Source organism: Schistocerca piceifrons, chromosome 2 (assembly GCF_021461385.2).
Source record: "Schistocerca piceifrons isolate TAMUIC-IGC-003096 chromosome 2, iqSchPice1.1, whole genome shotgun sequence".
In the NCBI taxonomy this organism is placed as follows: domain Eukaryota; kingdom Metazoa; phylum Arthropoda; class Insecta; order Orthoptera; family Acrididae; genus Schistocerca; species Schistocerca piceifrons.
In genome coordinates this window covers 873,675,786-873,697,487 of record NC_060139.1, presented here as the reverse complement: position 1 = coordinate 873,697,487, position 21,702 = coordinate 873,675,786, and the positions used below count along the sequence as shown (strand labels likewise).

General features: G+C 44.0%; 1 protein-coding gene across 1 annotated transcript; it reads left to right on the top strand.

Annotated features, from left to right (window-relative positions):
* The first annotated feature begins 1,952 nt into the window (after window positions 1-1,952).
* On the top strand, window positions 1,953-17,789 carry LOC124774686. The gene is made up of 2 exons (XM_047249500.1): window positions 1,953-2,460; window positions 17,725-17,789. The coding sequence occupies exons 1-2, from the start codon at window positions 1,957-1,959 to the stop codon at window positions 17,779-17,781; spliced, it is 561 nt and encodes a 186-aa protein (XP_047105456.1). The 5' UTR covers window positions 1,953-1,956; the 3' UTR covers window positions 17,782-17,789.
* Window positions 17,790-21,702: the final 3,913 nt, after the last annotated feature.

Sequence of the window (21,702 nt, the reverse complement as noted above, 5' to 3'; positions counted from 1 at the left end):
TGAGTTCGGAGGCTACAGATTTGCTAGAACGACACAAATGTGATGCTACAGATGGCGGTGAACTGCGAGGAAATAAATCTCAGTTAAATGTGGATACCACAGACAGAGAGAATCCGTGTAAGACAGCTGATACGCAGCACTTGGAACCAATTGATAGTGACCGTGTGGCACGGGCAGCAGACGTCGGAAACAGAACAAAGAACAGACTGCCCGAAGCTTGTTTGGAAGGCGCAATGTCTCCCATCATTAGCGCCATCCATTATTGCGAGAAAAAGAAAAAGATGGAGGCTGCTGTCTGTCAGAGAGGTTGCTTGCCGATAACGGGCCCAGGTTCGAAGGCAGCCCAGAAAGTCTTATCCATGGAAAAACCTATAGGTATGTCAGGGCCACACAAATGCAGCACTGCAGATGTCGCTTCAGATGAAGTGCAACGAAGTAAATCTCAGCTGAATGTGGATAGCGATGACAGAGCAGGCTCACACAAGGGAGGTTGCACACAGTACTTTAAACCAACAGATAATAACCCATTGACGAAGGTATGTGACAGCAAAGACGGAATAAATGAGAGACCGCGAGTAACTGATGTGGACTTGACGTCACCTCGTATCGCTAACTTATTGTATCATTGCCAGAAGGGAAAGATAGTGAAGACCGCTATCACTTCGGCGACCAACCAGACAGGATTCCATATCGAGAACTTAACAAGTTTGCTCGGAGAATGCAAATGCGGCGCTTCAAATGAGCAGCGCCGAAGTGAAATTCGACGGAATGCTATTGATGATCGAGTGGATATGTGTAAGGAATCAGGTGCTGAGCATGTGAAACGTAGTGGTGACAACCCCTCAGTGGAGGCAGCAGGCATCGATAACATAAATGAGAAAAGACAGCCAGAAGTCTTGGAGACACACCAACATTTCATTTCCTCAGAAGAGTGTGCAGCTGACGGGCGCAAGCGAAAGATAGTGCTCACTGGTCACGCTGCTGTGGAAATTCAGAAGTTTGACAACGAATTGTGTGCCACAGTTGGTGCAGAGGTGTTACCTGGATCAACAGTCAATAAAGAATCCAACGAGGTGGAAGGTGGGCAGACTGCAGACAATGTTCCAACTGCAACAGATGGTGACCGTTCCAAAGCTGACTCCGCAGTGCCACAACAACCCGATTTTCACGCTCACAAATCGGTAGCAAAGTCTGATAACACTAAAAGAAAGCCAGTGGAGAGTGTACAGAGTGCTCACGATACATCAAAATTGGAGGCGAAGACAGATGCCGAAAAACACGCATTAAAATTACCTAAGGGCAGCGTTGATGAAGGCATAGAAAGTGCGGGCTTAAAAACCATGAATAGTACAGGGCAATGCCCGTCTAACTCTGTGGGAGGTGTGTGTAAGCCCTGTCGTGTACTTCTGACACGGATAAAAGAGGTTAACAGGTCAAAGCAAGGTACGGCTGCCACAGAAGGAGTTACTGGCATGTTACCGGCAAATAACCGCCCTCTCACCACAATGCCTCGTTCAGCTGTCTCCAATAGAGGTGCTGCCAAAGTTGGTATCTCAAGTGGAAACTTCACAGAACCCAAGAAACTGTGGGGGACTAAAGGTTTCTCTAGCGACCAGGATAGTCCAGTGAGTCACGTTCCTGAAGGAAGTGACAGACGCACAGGTTCTGCTTCCGCTATGCGTGAAGAAGCAAATACTCAGCCGGCAACGACCTGTTCAGAGGAGGCATCCAAAGGAATGACTGATACAGAGAGCATCGTGGAGGAATTGTTGGCTATGCTGGCCGAGACAGGTAAGAGTGATGAGGCAAAAGGCCCGATTTCCCGTCCGCGAAGCTGTTCTCCTGTGCGTAGGTCGCCGTGTGGGAATAACAGCCAAAGAGCTTCAATCGCCATAAAATCTCACACCCAAGTGACCTCACCAGGTGAACAGAGGCAGCCTGAAACAAAACTTCGAAATGAAATTAGAAAAGAATGCGGAGAAAGTGGTGAGCAACTGTCCACAGCAGACGCTGCTACTGCAGATTCAGCGAACGCTCGAAGGAGATCTAATCGTGCTGAGGAGCCAATCGTGCAGCAGAACACGACTACGGTGGAGGAGACTGATTCTCCCAGAGAGAAGCTGGTGGTGCGTTTCAGCAGAAGCCAGCCCACTGAGAGTAGTGAAGCTTCGGGACCGCCTCCGCAGTGGAGACTCGTGCCAATCTCCGCGAAGAGTTCTCCCGCGGCGAAGCAGTCCTGCTCGTCCGCCAAGCAGTGCCCGCCCCCGAACTCAGAGCATTCGCAGTCGGCGGGCAACGGCGCGCAGCCACGTCGCCAGTCAACTGGAGACTGTCGCGACTCTTCACAGTCCGTACTGTCGCGTGAAAATTCTCCCTCCTAGCAAGACTCTGACAGCCACAGGCATACAGGATGACAGCAAGGTTCCGGAGAGCTGCTGGGACTGTGGGCTTCGTGTTGAGGTGCAGTATTTTTTCCTTATATTGTGCCATTGATGACCCCCAGGTGCAAATTTCAGTTCAGTCTCATTTGCACTGTTCCTAATAAATCAAAAGCATTGTAGACTACTGGCCTTTAAAATTGCTACACCACAAAGATCACGTGCTACAGACGCGAAATTTAACCGAAAGGAAGAAGATGTTGTGATATGCAAACGATTAGCTTTTCAGAGCATTCACACAAGGTTGGCGCCGATGGCGATACAACGTGCTGACACGAGGAAAGTTTCCAACCGATTTCTCATACACAAACAGCAGTTGACCGGCGTTGCCTGGTTAAACGTTGTTGTGATGCCTCGTGTAAGGAGGAGAAATGCATACCATCACGTTTCCGACTTTGATAAAGGTCGGATTGTAGCCTATCGCGATTGCGGTTTATCGATCGCGACATTGCTGCTCGCGTTGGTCGAGATCCAATGACCGTTAGGAGAATATGGAATCGGTGGGTTCAGCAGGATAATACAGATCGCCGTACTGGATCCCAACGGCCTCGTATCACTAGCAGTCGAGATGACAGGCATCTTATCCGCATGGCTGTGAGGGATCGTGCAGCCACGTCTCGATCCCTGAGTCAACAGATGGGGACGTTTGCAAGACAACAACCATCTGCACGAACAGTTCGACGACGTTTACAGCAGCATGGACTATCAGCTCGGAGACCATGGCTGCGGTTACCACTGACGCTGCATCACATTCAGGAGCGCCTGCGATGGTGTACTCAACGACGAACCTGGGTGCACGAATGGCAAAACGTCTTTTTCTCGGATGAATCCGGGTTCTGTTTACAGCATCATGATAGTCGCATCCGTGTTTGGCGACATCGCAGTGAACGCACATTGGAAACGTGTATTCGTCATCGCCATACTGGCGTATCACCCGATGTGATGGTATGGGGTGCGATTGGTTACACGTCTCGGTCACCTCTTGTTCGCACTGACGGCAGTTTGAACAGTGGACGTTACATATCAGATGTGTTACGACCCGTGGCTCTACCCTTCATTCGATCCCTGCGAAACCCTACATTATCAGTAGAATAAAGCACGACCGCATGTTGCAAGTCCTGTACAGGCCTTTCTGGATACAGAAAATATTCGACTGCTACCCCGGCCAGCACATTCTCCAGATCTCTCACCAATTGAAAACGTCTTGTCAATGGTGACCGAGCAACTGACTCGTCACAATACGCCAGTCACAACTCTTGATGAACTGTGGTATCGTGTTGAAGCTTCATGGGCAGCTGTACCTGTACACACCATCCAAACTCTGTTTGACTCAATGCACAGGCGTATCAAGGCCGTTATTACGGCCAGAGGTGGTTGTTCAGGGTACTGATTTCTCAGGATTTATGAACCCAAATTGCGTGAAAATGTAATCAAATGGCCCTGAGCACTATAGGACTTAACTGCTGAGGTCATCAGTCCCCCAGAACTTAGAACTACTTAAACCTAACTAACCTAAGGACATCAGACATCACACACATCCATGCCCGAGGCAGGATTCGAACCTGCGACCGTAGCGGTCGCGCGGTTCCGGACTGAAGCGCCGAGAACCGCTCGGCCACTCTGGCCGGCAAAATGTAATCACATGTCAGTTCTAGTATAATATCATGTCCATTATAATTATCCGGACTGTTATGCCGTGGTCGGTTGACGAATTCTGTGTCGATTCCCAACGTTTCGTCTCCGACTGCGGGAGACATCTTAAATATTTGTCCAATGAATACCCGTTACATCTGCATTTCTTCTTGGTGTAGCAATTTTAATGGCCATTAGTGTATATTAACCACTACTATAAACAAATTATCGTATTAAAACATTTAATATTTACATTTTACTATCGTTTCTTCTCTTCACGCTGTATCTATTTTTCTTTTCTCCGGACCACTGCGTACCTGCTCTGTTGCTGTTTCTGCTACGGAATCCTAAATTTAACACTTTCAGTTTGAAAAAAAGTATTTTTCTGCTGCTTTCTCTACTTTTTTGTTGTGTATTTCTAAATCTGTATTTGGTTTTTATGGTGCAGTAGTTGTTTACTGCTTTGCTCAGATATCTGTGCCATTCACTTTGTATAAGTAGCTAAAAATAGTCTTCCGGCGTCCGGTATCATGATGAGTAAAATTCTTCTCGGTGTTGTACTGCGTCACTGTGTAAAAGACTTCAGTTTTATTAACTGTAAAACAAACGTTTTGACCGTATTACAACGGCCTTACTCAAACAGTTGGTTGGTTGGTTGGTTTTAGGGAAGGAGACCAGACAGCGAGGTCATCGGTCTCATTGGATTAGGGAAGAACGGGAAAGGAAGTCGGCCGTGCCCTTTGAAACGAACCATCCCGGCATTTGCCTGGAGCGATTTAGGGAAATCACGGAAAACCTAAATCAGGATGGCCGGACGCGTGATTGAACCGTCGTCCTCCCGAATGCGAGTCCAGTGTCTAACCACTGCGCCACCTCGCTCGGTACTCAAACAGTAGTAGACGGACTGTCAGTGTATTCCCGCGCACACCAAGAAGAAAATGTACCCACGAGAAACTATGCGCTGATTTGCAGAATGTCGTCACTGACTGACAACTCGGCCAGCCCACGAATAGCGTCTTTCGTATCTTCTCCATTTCGTCATAACTAGCCTAGTATATTCTAGGACCAATAAAGTTTCACAAATTTGACGTACTTAACACTGCTCGTCTGCAATAAATAGAAATACCTTTCCTCCACCAAAACCTGTCTTGCCCTTAGAAAGGGACTTGTAATAAGGTCGAAACGTTGGTTTTACAATTTATAGCTGCAGTACTTGACACAAAGACACGGTACGACACCCAGAAGAATTTTAGTCAACTTAGTAAGTCTTCTTTGTATTATTGTTTCGTGTTATTTTCATCTATATTTTAATATATTTCATTATTGCCTTTTTATTTACAAGTTTTCTTGCGTTTTTAAAGGACCTAACATTGTCCTCGTGTCTCTGCTCCCTAACAGTTAGATTGTCAAATACACTACTGGCCATTAAAATTGCTACACCAAGAAGAAATGCAGATGATAAACGGGTCTTTATTGGACGAATACATTATACTAGAACTGACATGTGATTACATTTTCACTCAGTTTGGGTGCATAGACCCTGAGAAATCAGTACCCAGAACCTCTGGCCGTAATAAGGGCCTTGATACGCGTGGGCATTGAGTCAAACAGAGCTTGGATGGCGTGTACAGGTACAGCCCATGCAGCTTCAACACGATACCACAGTTCATCAAGATTAGTGACTGGCGCATTGTGACGAGCCAGTTGCTCGGCCACCATTGACTAGACGTTTTCAATTGGTGAGAGATTTGGAGAATGTGCTGGCCAGGGCAGCAGTCGAACATTTTCTGTATCCAGAAAGGTCCGTACAGGACCTGCAACATGCGGTCGTGCATTATCCTGCTGAAATGTAGGGTTTCGCAGGGATCGAATGAAGGGTAGAGCCACGGGCCGTAACACATCTGATATGTAACGTCCACTGTTCAAAGTGCCGTCAATGCGAACAAGAGGTGACCGAGACGTAACCTAGGCACCCCATACCATCACGCCGGGTGATACGCCAGTACGGCGATGACGAATACACGTTTCCAATGTGCGTTCACTGCGATGTCGCCAAACACGGATGCGATTATCATGATGCTGTAAACAGAACCTGGATTCATTCGAAAAAATGACGTTTTGCCATTCGTGCACCCAGGTTCGTCGTTGAGTACACCATCGCAGGCGCTCCTGTCTCTCATGCAGCGTCAAGGGTATCCGCAGCCACGGTCTCCGAGCTGATAGTCCGTGCTGCTGCAAACGTCGTCGAACTGTTCGTGCAGGTGTCTGTTGTCTTGCAAACGTCCCCATCTGTTTACTCAGGGATCGAGTCGTGGCTGCACTATCCGTTATAGCCGTGCGGGTAAGATGCCTGTCATGTTGACTGCTAGTGATACGAGGCCGTTGGGATCCAGCACGGCGTTCCGTATTATCCTGCTGAACCCACCGATTCCATATTCTGCTAACAGGCATTGGATCTCGACCAACGCGAGCAGCAACGTCGCGATACGATAAACCGCAATCGCGGTAGGCTACAATCCGACCTTTATCAAAGTCGGAAATATGATGGTACACATTTCTCCTCCTTACACGAGGCATCACAACAACGTTTCACCAGGCAACGCCGGTCAACTGCTGTTTGTGTATGAAAAATCGGTTGGATACTTTCCTCATGTCAGCACGTTGTAGGTATCGCCACCGGCGCCACTTGTGTGAATGCTCTGAACAGCTAATCATTTGCACATCACAGCATCTTCTTCCTATCGGTTAAATTTCGCGTCTGTAGTAGGTGATCTTCGTGGTGTAGCAATTTTAATGGTCAGTAGTGTAGTAATCAGGGCTAAACGTCCACTTGCGCATAGGTATTCTGTCATCGCTACAGTATTGTAATGCACTATTTTTGTACTGTATTTTATTTACACTGTGTGACAAAAGTGAAGCACACGGAAGGGGAGGAGAAAACGAAGTGAAACTTCGCGGGTTTGGAGGTTTGTGTGATGTTATTTCAGCGATTACAGAACTCAGTTCAAGTTACAAAGATATTAGCGGTATGAACCCACATATGAGCATGGCGTTTCACGTCTTTTGGCCGAAATGCAAACACTGATTTCGTTTGGAAGGGTGTCAAAAAGCCGTTGTGTCGTCTCCTGGCTCAAGCTCGTCCATAACTGTTGTAACCAGTCCGCCACATCTAGCATACTGGCAGTGGGATGGAAATGAAGTCCGAGCTGGTCACTCATATGCTCTATCATGCATAAATCTTGGGATCTTGCTGACCACAGGGTTACTTCAGCATCACGCAGACATTTTATAGTGATAAGGGGCACCATGTCACTGTCGCTGAGAGGTAACACGTGAGGACGCTGGATGTCCGTGACGTACAGCCGTGTCGTCAGAGCTCCCTCTGCCGCTGCCAGATGTGAACTGGAATCATACGCTACACCTTGACGCTGGCAGTATCGCCGCTGTGCATCTCCAAAACATTGAAAGAATGGGACTTCTCTCCAGATCGCCAGCCATATTGGCTAGCGATGGTCCTGCTGAGTAGTGCAGAACACTGGACACAATGCAATGTCATACGTCTGCTGTTCATGATGCTTGCTTGTGGAACCACTCCAAAAACACCCGTTTCTGTTGCATTGTTAATGGTAGTCTACGCATGGGGCAGAAATTCCATAGTACAGCTGCTGCAGCTGTGAGATGACATAGAATGTTTCTAGGAGTCCATTACTTGTGGGATAACAGGCGCGGATATAAAGAGGTTAAGAAGTGCTTGGTCTATAGCATGGCGATTCTCCTTTGTGGTGTCAGGCTTGGTCGACCGGAAGCTTGACAGTGAGTATGCCTTCCCTCGCGTTCCCATTGTAACGCACCTCTTTCTCCGGGGGACAAATATTAATTATTATCAGTTGTAATAGATTGAGCTACAAATTATCATTTTAAACCTGTGTGGTCTCAAGTCCCCGTCACGCTGTTCACTCTAACAACAGAGTACATACAGGGTTGAAGACATGGAGAAAGAAAGGTATCACCACAATTTGAATCTAGAGTAATATAACTTTCTTACCTTTACTGGTCGTTGTTCCACGCTCGTGGTCCAGTGATGAATCTCGCCATCCGCTGTTTGTTAAATCAATTTGAGGCCCAGGGTGTGTCTTCTGTTGCGTAAGAACTGACACATATTTAAACTTCCAACTTTTATTTTATAAATGCTGATCGTGACGATAGTCAATCATTTTCAGTGTAACAGATTTTCCAGTACATCATTTCGTTCCCTCTATCCTTGACCTTCTCAAAGCAAGCGTATTACAAGACGTCTCAGCACCAACTGCCCATTGTCTCTACACCCGCCAACCACCGGCTCCTATTCACAGAGCTTACAAACTGTGCAGTACCGTCAACCTTGCTTGTATATCGATATTTTACACATCGCACGTATACATATATGAAAAACATAGTATGAAAAATGAAAAGTGTTTATAATATAGTTCTGTGGCAATATACCTCATGATTGTCCTCATATTAACAGTTTTGTAACAAAATAGTAATATGTTTATGTTTACGTAGTTAAAGTTCACTTGCTCCTTGAAGTTGATTGACGGCACCGCACACCTCGCCTGCCGGTGGTATCGGTAGTTTCAGTAGTCCGTTACATTACACCATGCAGTCCAATATCGAGCCATTGTCACATCCAAATGCCCATAAAATCTGGTTATTGACCGATTAGACCAGCCGATCAACTGTAGACAAAATAATGAGGCACCTTTCAAACTCTGTCACGTGCTCATAGCGCCGTTTCATACAGTACGCTTCCCCGTGTCCTTCACAGTGATAACATCTGATGCAGGTCACGTCCGTTAGATACCATGCCAGGCCGGGTAACAACACGAAACACAAACAACGCTAATGTGTTCTGCAGGCCTTTCTACCTGTCACAGAATTTCCACTCAAATCATGTTCATAGCCTCCGATAAGAAATTACAATGAAATTCGGCCATGTATTCTGCGCCCTTCACTTTTTTGTCAGGCAGTATGTTTATTTTCTGTAGGTAGTACAACATAGTTCTTAAATGACTCAGAAAATACATCTTAAATCCGAGAAAAACTGTGATATTAATTCTTTTTATTATTTTCATCTGCACACATCAAAAAAAGTTTTGCATCACCTCGGTTCTGAGAGTTCCGCAACCTGTACAGAAAACTGGAATAGAGATCGACGTAAACATCATTTCCGCCCATTTTATTGCTCATGAAAACTGCACATTGCATGTTGTTCGACCATATAGCCAGACCTTGACAGGTGGTGGTTGAGATTGCTGTACACAGCGGTACTTCTAATACCCAGTAGCACGTCCACTTGCATTGATGCATGCCTGTATTTGTCGTGGCGTACTATCTACAAGTTCATCGAGGCACTGTCGGTTCAGATTGTCCCACTCCTCAACGGCGATTCGGCGTAGATCCCTCAGAGTGGTCGGTGGATCACGTCGTCCATAAACAGCCCTTTTCAATCTATCCCAGGCATGTTCGATAGGGTTCATGTCTGGAGAACATGCTGGCCACTCTAGTCGAGCGATGTAAATATCCTGAAGGAAGTCATTCACAAGATGTGCACGATGGGGCCGCGAATTGTCGTCCATGAAGACGAATGCCTCGCCAATATGCTGCCGATATGGTTGCACTATTGGTCGGAGGATGGCGCCTTCCCTGAGCGCCAGCGGCGTACGTCGGCACCACATGATGCCACCCCAAAACAGCAGGGAACCTCCACCTTGCTGCACTCGCTGGACAGTGTGTCTAAGGCGCTGAGCCTGAGCGGGTTGCCTCCAAACACGTCTCCGACGATTGCTTGGTTGAAGACATATGCGACACTCATCGGCGAAGAGAACGTGATGTCAATCCTGGACGGTCCATTGGGGCATGTTGTTGGGCCCATCTGTACCGCGCTGCGTGGTGTCGTGGTTGCAAAGATGGAAGTCGGGAGTGAAGTTGCGCATTATGCAGCCTATTGCGCACAGTTTGAGTCGTAACACGACGTCCTCTGGCTGCACGAAAAACATTGTTCAACATCGTGACGTTGCTGTCAGGGCTCCTCTGAGCCATAATCCGTAGGTAGTGGTCATCCACTGCAGTATTATCCCCTGTGCGGCCTGAGCGAGGCATGTCATCGACAATTACTGTCTCTCTATATCTTCTCCATGTCCGAACAACATCACTTTGGTTCACTCGGAGACGCCTGGACACTTCCCTTATTGAGAGCCTTTCCTGGCACAACGTAATGAGGCGGACGCGATCGAACCGCGGTGTTGACCGTCTAGGCATGGTTGAACTACGGATAACACGAGCTGTGTACCTCCTTCCTAGTGGAATGACTGGAACTGATCGGCTGTGTGACCCCCTCCGTTGGGAACCGGGGCGATGCAAAACTTTTTATTTTTTTTATGTGTGTACTTTCGGTCTTAAATCATCATCAATACAACAAATGTTATTGACATAACTTTTGGACTACAGTTCCTTGTACCATATTCCGTTTTTTGTTGTTACTAAGTCAGCTATGTAATATGGCAGTGACAACTAAAATACGTCGTACTAGCCTTTGTAAATTTTGACCGTATGTTCTAAAAGGTGGTGACTGACATGCCCACGGGAATCAGTGTGATCGTAGCTTGTTTAAAGTTAGTTCAGAGCATTAGCTGTCACGTTGTACCACTGCGTACTTATTCTTCAGATTTAATGTACTGATTGGCGTGGTGTTGAGTCATAGAAAAATTCTTAACATCTCGCTAATGCTCAAACCATTCCAACCTTTGCTTCGGTTTCAGAAAGAAGAAAACAAAAATCGAAGCAAATACTACACGGTTCCGCTATTTCTACATCTATCACAAGAAATAACAGATTGTTTAACCTCTCCAGGCGTTGTCTTCTAACTTACATTCAGCTCTCCCATTACTACTTCGCGAAGTCGGATTCAGACACCACTGTCAAAGCCTGAGACCCGAAGAACGTCCACACACATTACTTCAGTCTTAACAAACAAGCCTAGAATCTAGAATCCCACGATGCTCGAAATAACGGCTTAGGATTAATTCTCATGAATAATCAATCACAGTCTCTAAATATGACAAAGGAGCAGTACTTTGATTCTTTGTATTGGTTGTTAAAATGACGACTTTTAGTGTTAGCGCCCAGTAATTTTTTTCTCTTCGCGAGCGATGGAGTCGACCTCCTGCAGCATAATACCCTATGTGGTCAAAAGTATATGGACACCTGACTGAAAAGGACTTACAAGTTTGTGGTGCTCTCCATCGGTAATGCTGGAATTCAGTATGGCGTTGGCCCACCCTTAGCCTTGATGACAGCTTGGAACTCTCGCAGGCATACGTTCAGTCAGGTGCTGGATGGTTTCTTGTGGAATGGCAGCCTATTTTTCATGGAGTGCTGCACTGACGAGACGTATCGATGCCGGTCGGTGAGGCCTGGCGCGAAGTCGGGGTTACAAAACATTCCAGAGGTATTCCATAGGATTCAGGTCAGGACTCTGTGCAGGCCAGTCCATTACAGGGATGTCATTGTCGTGTAATCACTCCGCCAAAGGCCATGCATTATGAACAGGTGCTCGATCGTGTTGAAAGATGCAATCGCCATCACCGAATTGCTCTTCAGCACTGGGAAGCAAAGAAGGTGCTTAAAACGTCAATGTCGGCCTGTGCAGTGATAGTGCCACGCAAAACAACAAGGGGTGCAAGCCCCCTCCGTGAAAAACACGACCACACCGTATGACCACCGCCTCCGAATTTTACTGTTGACACTACACACGCTGGCAGATGGCTTTCACCTGGCTTTCACCCTACTCACACCGTGCCATCGGATCGCCACTTTGTGTATCGTGATGTGTCACTCTACGCAACGTTTTTTCACTATTCAATCGTCTAACGTTTACGCTCCTTACACCATTCTTACACCAAGCGAGGCGTCGTTTGGCATTTACCGTCGTGATGTATGGCTTATGAGGAGCCGCTCGACCATGAAAGCCAAGTTTTCTCACTTCCCGCCTGTCACAGTACTTGCAGTGGATTCTGATGCAGTTTAGAATTCCTGTGTGATGGTCTGGACAGAAGTCTGCCTGCTTCACATTACGACCCTCTTCAACTGTCGGCGGTCTCTGTCAGTCAACAGACGCGGTCGGCCTCTAAACGTCTGTGCTGTACGTATCCCTTCACGTTTCCACTTCACTATCACATCGGAAACAGTGTTTAGGAGAGTGTAAATCTCGCATACAGACGTATGACACAAATGACACCCAATCACCTGACCACTTTCGAAGTCCGTGAGTTCCACGGAGCGCCCCATTCGGCTCTCTCACGATGTCTAATGACTACTGAGGTTGCTGATACGAATTACCTGCCAGTTGGTGGCAGATCAATGCTCCCAATATGAAAAACGTATGTTTTGGGGGAGGGGGGTGTCCGGATACATTTGATTACATAGTGTATGTGGTCCATATTATTTTTATTCCTCTTCGATGCCTCTGCCATCACCTCAACACTCTTACGCGGCGTAATACACATGGAACATAACGTTTATAATGTCAATGCTTTCGTAGCCAAGATAGCTAACGAAGGCCTATGCAGTGGCACTCTTCAGACATATGCTGGTTAAAATCCGGGTGGTAGATATACTTTCCACTGCCAGTATTTCTTAGCAAGGGAGGAGAGGTGGTGTAAGGTTCTCTTTTATCAGTATTTGGCCAGTGTCCCTTTGAACACAAAGTTAGAATGCCTTAACGAACATAAGATTAATATATAAATTCTTCTATTTATTCTTCTATTTGGTAGTGACTTGTTCTATGAGGTGAGGAAATCGTTTAACATTGTTATTGCAGTCTGTTTGTTACGTGCGAATTCATATTTTGCATCTAACTGACCTCTCTCAGTGTGTACCTATTTGGAAAACCATCCTAAAACACTCCTTCTGAATTATATTTGAATCAATAACGGGAGTCTTACAATTCTATTAACGGTACTTTTCTACTCAATACCTCGTGAACAGGCCACAAGCTATCGAAAACTCGGAAAACACATTTTTACAAAATGTAAATAGTTGTGGCCGTTCAGCAGTCTTCCAACAAAGGACCCTTATTCTGCTTGTACCGGTAACAGTAAACTAATATTCGAGTGTTCATTTCAATATAGCAAAATTATTACATAAAAAGCTACTCCATGTAAACCGATAAACGCTCAGCCATCGGCTTCTTCCCTGCTTTCTACATGGTGACCTCACATACGCGCGGAGGACGTTGCTACAGTGTTTTCGAAACCTATACTCCGCAAGTCACTTTACGGTGTGTGTCGTAAAACTGTATATACAAGAACGTTATTGACCTTCATTGGAGGACAATACATATAAATCCCTTAACTACACATTTTGATCTTATACTATCACCTGTAACTAAAATAAGCAGTCGCTGCAACGGCGTTCATCCTCTCGCCGGAACATTTTGAATGCTGGTATGCAAATCGTGCAATGTCAGGGCAGTATTTTTTACACCCTACCACGGGAGTAGCAACCAAAGCTGCGAGAACAGTTATTATTTTTACTTTATTGAAATGATAGTACCGCCCATTAAAGCTGCAACGCCGTGAGTGCGGCGTACAACAAACGTCAAATTGGCATGAAGTGTACAACGTGTTTAGATATGCAAATGATTCACATTTTCAGCGGAACTGTACATTATAGCTAAAAGTAACGCCACCTAGTCTGTACACGAAGAGATTATGCAGCGAGTTTCTCATGCACAATTCGTATTTGAATGCGAGAAGATCGTGTTATGCCTCGTGAGAGAAGGGACGATATAACAACAGAAGTCGTGTCCCATCTAGACGTAGTTGATCATTGCATGATGTTACTGCTCGTGTTGATCAGGGTCATACTACTGTCATACGAATATGGAATTGATGTCTTCAGGACGACCATACTCGATGCTACACAGGATTTCAACGACCCCTGCAACTAGCGCCTGAGAGGTTAGAGACAGCATAGGGCAAAAATATGGAAACACCACAAACTCAACACATTATCATGCCAAATACTGTGTTGGGAAACAGTTGGCATTCAAAACAGCTTCCAATTGTCTCGGAATGGAGAAATACGGGTCTTGTACAGTTTTCATGGGAATTGGTATGTCCGCTAAACGCGCTGGGCAGAACAGGTAATTAGGATTGTGGAAAGAGCCAAATAAGGTTGGGGTAAGTTTCACCTTCTAATTGTAATTTAATAACACTTTTACAACCAAAGCGGCACATAGCCGGACCTTTACCGAATGCAGCTCTTTCATGGCTGAAGACCTTCAAACAAGAAATCTTAACAACCCAACAAGATAAAAATCCAATTAAGACAGCAATAAAGTAATTAAAAAAATATCACAGCAAAGTAGATAGAACAAACATATGCAAGGTGCAGCACCAAAGACTGAATGCCACAATTAAGTTTCAATATTTTAAAATATATTACCATAATCTTTTAAAAGCAGAAGGCCGCAATGTTTAAGCTTGAAAGATAAATTAAAGAATTAATTTTGCAAAATTCTTAAGAAAAAATAACCATAAGCCTAAAATTTTAAGCAGCTAAAAACAGATAATTAAACACCGGTGGCACTGTAGAAGCCTCCAGGGAGGTCGGTCTGCCCTCATTCACTTAGGAGAGACAGGTGGTGAGCCTAACTACAATTGGTCCGTCGGAACCCAACCAGGGGACAACCACGGACCGACCGACACAACGACTTGCTTCCCATCAATCAGTACATGAGAACTCAGACAGAAAAGGTTACAAACGTGATAATCCACAATGGAGTGTGTATTAGCAGTCAAAATTACACACCATGTTGGACAGCGACAACAGGTGAGGAAAGGATGCTGCCTGCAATTACATTAGTGGCCAGGGCAGGTAACCGGAACACTAACGGCCACTAGGCACAAAAATTCCGCCGGTACACTTGAATTTGAAACACGGTAATACAGTTAACTTCACCCAAAAGAACGCTGCCTGAATTTACGTCAGTGCCCAGGGTAGGTAACCAGAACACTAACGGCCACAGGGCAGAAAATTTCATTGGTGCACTCGAATATGGAAACCAAAATAGTTAATTGCACCGCATGGCGGCTAAATTTCAGCAGTAGAAATACTCAGTGTTGCTCACAGGAAAACCTCCCCAGCAGCAAACCACCGAAACGAACCACCGCAACATGAAATGACGTGGCTTGGGTAGTTGAAACCACTACTCAACTTTGACGTCCTGGGTCGGTGAACCACGGAGCTCATACCGATCGGGCAGCTCCACACACGCTCCGACACTGCGCAGGGGCTGCCAACGGACCCAGCCAACTGCACCGCGCGGAGGTAACTTCCCTCGTCCGCAACAACCGACCGACCGCCTCCAGATCCCCTAGCCGGAAACTATATGCACCAACCCAAAGAAACACGGCGCACCTTACTGCTGCCACACGTAGGAGGAAGAAGAACCACGACGTAACCGCAACAAGGGCGGGGGAAAGCAAACGCAGATAGACAGCCAAGATCATGAAAACGCATAGTTGGGGGTGAGCACGGCTCAGGAATCGTACACCATTATTCCTCCAAAATAACGACAAGTGGAGATCGATAGTAATAATGCGCCCTTCTCTCCAAGGTAGACGACAAATGCGAAATAATATTGAGATCTGGTGAATGTGGTTGCTACTGGAGATGCGACAGTTCTTCCTCGTTTTTGCAAAACCAGTAGTGGACGATGCGAGCTGTATGTGCCAAAATGGTCCAGAGCAACCGTGGGGGTCTATGAAATACCACGGTATGGTTGCCCAAATCATCACCGAACCCCCTGTCATTTTTTCACTCTTGGGACGTAAACTCAGCCAGAAGTTGGGAAACAGTGTGAAATAAGACTCATCCAACCAAATGATTTTCTTCCATTGCTTCATTTTATGGCTTGGCCACTACGTTCTCTCTTGTTACGGGCATTTGCATCACTGAGGAGTGGTTTTTGGGATTCCAGCTCACCCTGAAATTCTCTGCTTCGGGAGTTGTTTAGGCGCTGACAGGTTTCGCGAGTGCAACGACTTCTGCATCTGTCGTCCTCTTATTTTCCGTTACAGTCCTCTTCAATGACGGTCCGTCACGACCCGCGACACATACTTCCGTCCTCATTGTGACTTTGCGAAATATGTTTTTCCGGTTTCCGTTTATGCGGTACCAATATTATACAAGTATATGGTGCCTATTGGAACACCAAACGCATGACTCACTTGTTTATGGAGTTTCCTACCATACAAGCACCAACAATTGGCCCACGTTCGAATTCACTTAGCTGCGACATAATGCACTCACAACTGCGTAGAATACTGTTCTCACCACGACTGACACTTACAACGTATTGAGGACATTACATAGGTGCAGTTTGTGGTCAAATACAACAGTGCGACTTAAAGGTTTGGCTAGTATATGCATTTATGTTCAAGCGTACATTTCTCACAATTCTCTCATAGTTTCGTCCAACACCTGTGTATTGTTCGCTCAGCCGTGCAGGATCGTATAGCCACGTCAAGATCCTTTACCCGTTTACTAACCTCAAGTAGTTGAAATCGCAAGACTTTTGTTTTCAAATTGGTCTCGTTTGCCACGTGCTTAAGCGCCATTGAGGTGAGAACTGAGACTTGGGAGCCTAATAATATATATACTAACAGTTTTAATGGAACTAGACGACTAATAAAAAAAGAATAGTTATCTGAATGATATGCTTTTTCTTACGCCTTCATTTCCTTTACTACAAATGCTAGTCGGTGGTTTATGTCTGTTTGAATGCAAGGATGAACATAGAAGTAGCTTCATTAACTGTTGAATGAGTCCTGATGAAGCTCTGAAATGAGAGCAGAATAAATTCTTTTACCTTCATTTCATTATTGTATTTAGGCATTGCAGTTTAAGTGTGTCTGAAAACTCGAGTACTGAGTCAACAATCCAGTACCTGATATTCTTCAATGTAATAAAACCGCAATACTAGGAGTTGTAGCGTAGATTCGTACTGCTTTCTCTAGACGATCCAGATGCCTGATAACTGAATAGTGAACACAAAACAAGCCCTGGGACATGGGTTGGCATCAGCGATGTAATGTGTGTGTGTGTGTTTTTGTCACGATTCGCGATAATCGCTTTTAGGTACCCAGCTGTTCGTCGATACCATACTAGCCATGTGTTTCGGATCACAAAACATTGCGTGTCGTTTGTACATGGAATGCGATTCCTTGCTATGTATACACACAAATCCCGCGCGTTAAGTATGAGTACATACATTTTTAGTGTATGTAAGACAAGTCGCAACACTAGAATTTCAGCATACAGTATAACAAATTTCCATTTTTTCAATTTCTAACTTGCGATATTAATTGTTTTTAAAAAATAGCTGAATAACCGGATACTTTCCATTACCGCCCAACACCAAAAGGACAAGTGTAAAAATGATATTTTTGGAAGTGTCCAATACCTGATAAGCCTGCTTCCCGGGAAGCGTATCGTCGTTGGTGGATTGTTTAGTGTATTTCTTACTCTTTCTGTTGCTTCACTTATATCATCATCTTTTTCTTTATATTGCATTATTTTTGAATTTGATTTTTTATTTACGTTTCAGGAATGGCGGCAAAGTAAGAATCCTCATCGCTGTCATACGTGTGAACTGTATGTATAATTTTTTTCCGTTATCCTGAAGCTGACATCTGTTCATCCTGTGTCTTGTTCTTTTGAAATAAGCCTTGGAGAGTCGTTAAAGTGTAATGGAGAGAGTCTGGATACCTACCAGGCGCGTATGAAGCCTTTTGCTAGCTCATAACACAAAGTACCTTCTTTCCTGACAGCTTTGCAACGTTGGCTTCGACTAATCAGCTCCAAGATTTTTAACAAGTATTGAAGAGCTCATAAGTATTTCATGTCTGACATAAGTTATATTGCGATTAATCGCCTTCCTTTGTACTACGCACCAACAATGGGGCTCTAAATTGCCAATATATTTACTTCCAAATACTACAGAACATTGTCCATTGAGTCGCGGTTTGTGTTGCCTCTAGCGGCTACTTTTTAGGGTCAAGACTCACGGGATATGGCATTTCTGCATTTCCAGCAAAACAATTTCTAGATTTTCAATTTAGAGCTGAGTTAAGGTTGTCATTTTGCGTAACACTCCCACAGATCGACACATCTGAAGAAGACAGTTGTGAAAGCTGTGGAAATATCATGTAAACTGATAATATGTATTCCACTGCAAACTCGAAAACCTGGAGATTACGTAATCACCAATCACTACACTGATATATCGTACACGAAGACGGCTTGTACAGCGCATGAGAAGTGGCGTTTGATTTCGATCCCAAGTGTATAGTTGACATCAATCGTTTGAGATAGGCTTGTGGCGCTAGAAGGGGAAATTTTGTTGAGGCAAGAAAACAAGTATAACAATAAACAGGTCCCCAGACTATAATAGCAAAACATGCCTTTTTATGTGCTGTGACTTCATAGTCAATCTGTCTCCTCTAGTCGATGTACACATTGAGTACTTCCGTTATTGGGGTAATAATTAAAACCCGTAATTACATTTTTATAGAATAATTAGAGAGATAGACAAGAATTTATCTATGCTTTATGTAAGAGGTCTTGTATTACTTCGCATGAAAAACAAGAGACTTATCCACAAATCCAGGATTTTTTGCCAGGAAAGTTTGATACCTGATGATGCTCTTATTATCTTTCCAGACGGTGTGAACCAAAAGTGAATAGTGTATTGATTTGCAGATCATGTTACTATGATTAAAATGACGACAGATTTTTACATTGTCTGCATGTCATGGAAAGAAATGAGACAGACTGTTCATCAGTATGCTGTTTTTTCTTTTTCTTTTTTTTTTCTTTTTTTTTTTTTTAATCAAATATTTAACGTTTAAAACCAGTAAGAGACTGATCTTAAATAAATTAGGTAAAAATGTAGAGTGAAATTATTGAAAAATATGGTACAAATCGAGACCTGCTTTATTGTTCATTTACAAACGTGTCTGACTAATTATATACACGAATCAGGATTACCTCTTTCAGGTTTTTAATGGCAGAGTTTGACTATTCATTCTGGTAATGTGTTCACACCATCCTATTACGTATTCATTAGTTACATTCCGTAATGTGTAACATAAACACTATCCTAACATCTACGTTCCTAAGACTGTGTAATCTGCGGTACAACGAGAAAACACGTTTTCCACTGCCCGAACTGAGGTTTCTGCTTGTAACCCTTAACCTGCAATAATGTAGGAACAATACAAACCTTGCAAAATGTAAACTATATTCCTTTTGCCGTTTTATTTTGCAAGCATCTATTTATGTCTTACAAGTTTCTTTATGTCAGTATCACATTAATATGTAATTTTCGACGTAAATAATTAAAATGTTTTATATGTTGTACTACTTAACAATAGGTTGTGTTCCTGTGGGATTCTTTCCCTTAAATTCTGTAGTTACTATAAAATTGAACAGCGCTTAGAATATGTGTCACATAATGTGCGATGCTATTGAGTTTTGTGGCAAGTAGACGAAAACAATATCATCTGTAGAGCTCTGATGTCAATATGGAAAATCATGTTTTTATAATGTCATTTCTGTAATGGACAAGAAGTCAAATGTTGTTTCAGTTAGTTACGAAACTTCATTTCTTGCCTGGAAAAATGACTCTGCACTAGCTTTTTTTGTAACTGTAAGTGACTGTGTTTCATTAAATAAATTTAGAAAAGTTCATGTAATTTCATTATCACTTCTAATAACCTTGATTCTGCATTGAATACATGCTCTGGTCACTCTAGCTTTTTAATGGTTGTTGCACAGAATGCAGGCTGGTTTGTAATTCGCGATATCCATATGAACTTTAGCTACTTCAATCAACAAAGGGAAGTTTGATGACTTGTTGGCAACTGATATTCCAGTTCTGATCTGGAAAAGACTTTCACGTAACAAACTGCTACTGGTGAAGAAATTTTCTTTTTTCCTTTCAGTATAACTCTCCTTTTGCGTACGTCTTCCAACAGTATAGGTTATTAATTAACTTAGTATTTCGAAACTCACCATTTGTTGTGCAAATCTGTTACAAATGCGGGAGAGTGGTTCTCTTTTCATCCGCTCTGTTCAGCATCCGCCACGGGAATAAGAATTTATCTTTGTCTGCATTTTACATTTTTTTCAGACAGCTGATAACGTGACGAAAGCAGAGACAAAATTATTCTAATGAGAGTATAAACGATGTTATGGGACACCAGACAAAAAAAGAAAACCACCAAACTAAACGTAGAGTTAAGTCACAGCCGAGACAGCCGAGAATTGTATGATATGTTATAAGATGACAAGACGCAGTTTGTGCCTCAATAAGTCGAACCAGATGCAGAGCAGAAAAGTTTAACACAGAGCTTATTTCTCCTTATTTTTCTCAGACTTCACAGAGGAAACAACAAGAAATCAGAAAAGTAGCAGGCTAGTAACCAAGCGTCTTTATATCAGAAGCAATCATGATAACTATTAAGACGCAACAATGGGAAGAAAATATGCAATCGTTCTGATTTCGTTAGAAGTCTTCAGGTGACCTACAAGTACCTTGGGACTGGAAGAAATATCTACAAGCCAAATTCGTTCAAAACTATCGACTGGCATCATAGAAATAGTTCTGAAACAGGTGACACTCTCTTTGATGAGGACTGTCAACTTCTTTAGATATATCACAAGATCGCCTAAGCACTGTGAATCACACTGACTACTTCCAAATAATAAGGAATATTTCATCCTGTTTATAGAAGACCAAATGATTGCCATAAGAAACATTATTATCACTGCTTGCAAGATGCAACGCTAGTGAACAGATACTGTGAACAAAGATACTAATTGTCCAGACACACTGCACCACATAACAGCAGACTCGAGCTACAAATCAAAGGTCAGACATGAAGAAGTTGCTTTAAAAACGGGCGCTGCGAACAGGTACTTGATTTCTGGTGGACCATATTTCAGTCTGTAAATTTCTTCTGGTGTGTGACCGAACTGTCAGTGTGTAAAATTCTCTGACACTTCGGCCACTGTTACAAATGGCCTTCCTCAAGCCTTCCTGAGGAAAGCAATTTGCCACAGTGGCTGAAACATCAGAGAATTTTACATATTGACAATGTGATCGCATACCCATAAGAATTTTATTGACTGTGACAATGGCTGTGGAAGCCTACACTTACAGCCATATTTCAGCTACACACTTCAAAACGTATCACAACATAATCGTTAACGAATGTGCAGGCACTGAACAATAGTGACAGATCGAATAAAGGTTGGCTGATTTATTGGTTGATTGGGGGGAGGGGACCAAACAGTGAGGTCATCAGTCCCATCGGGTTAGAGAGGGATGGGGAAGGAAGTCGTCCATGCCCTTTCGAAGGAACCATCCCGGCATTTGTCTGCAGTGATTGAGGGAAATCATGGGAAACCCAAATCAGGATGGCTGGATGTGGGTTTGAATCATTGTCCTCCTGAATGCGAGCTAACCACTGCGCCACCCTGCTTGATATTGTATAAATAAAGCAGAATATCCCATTGTTCC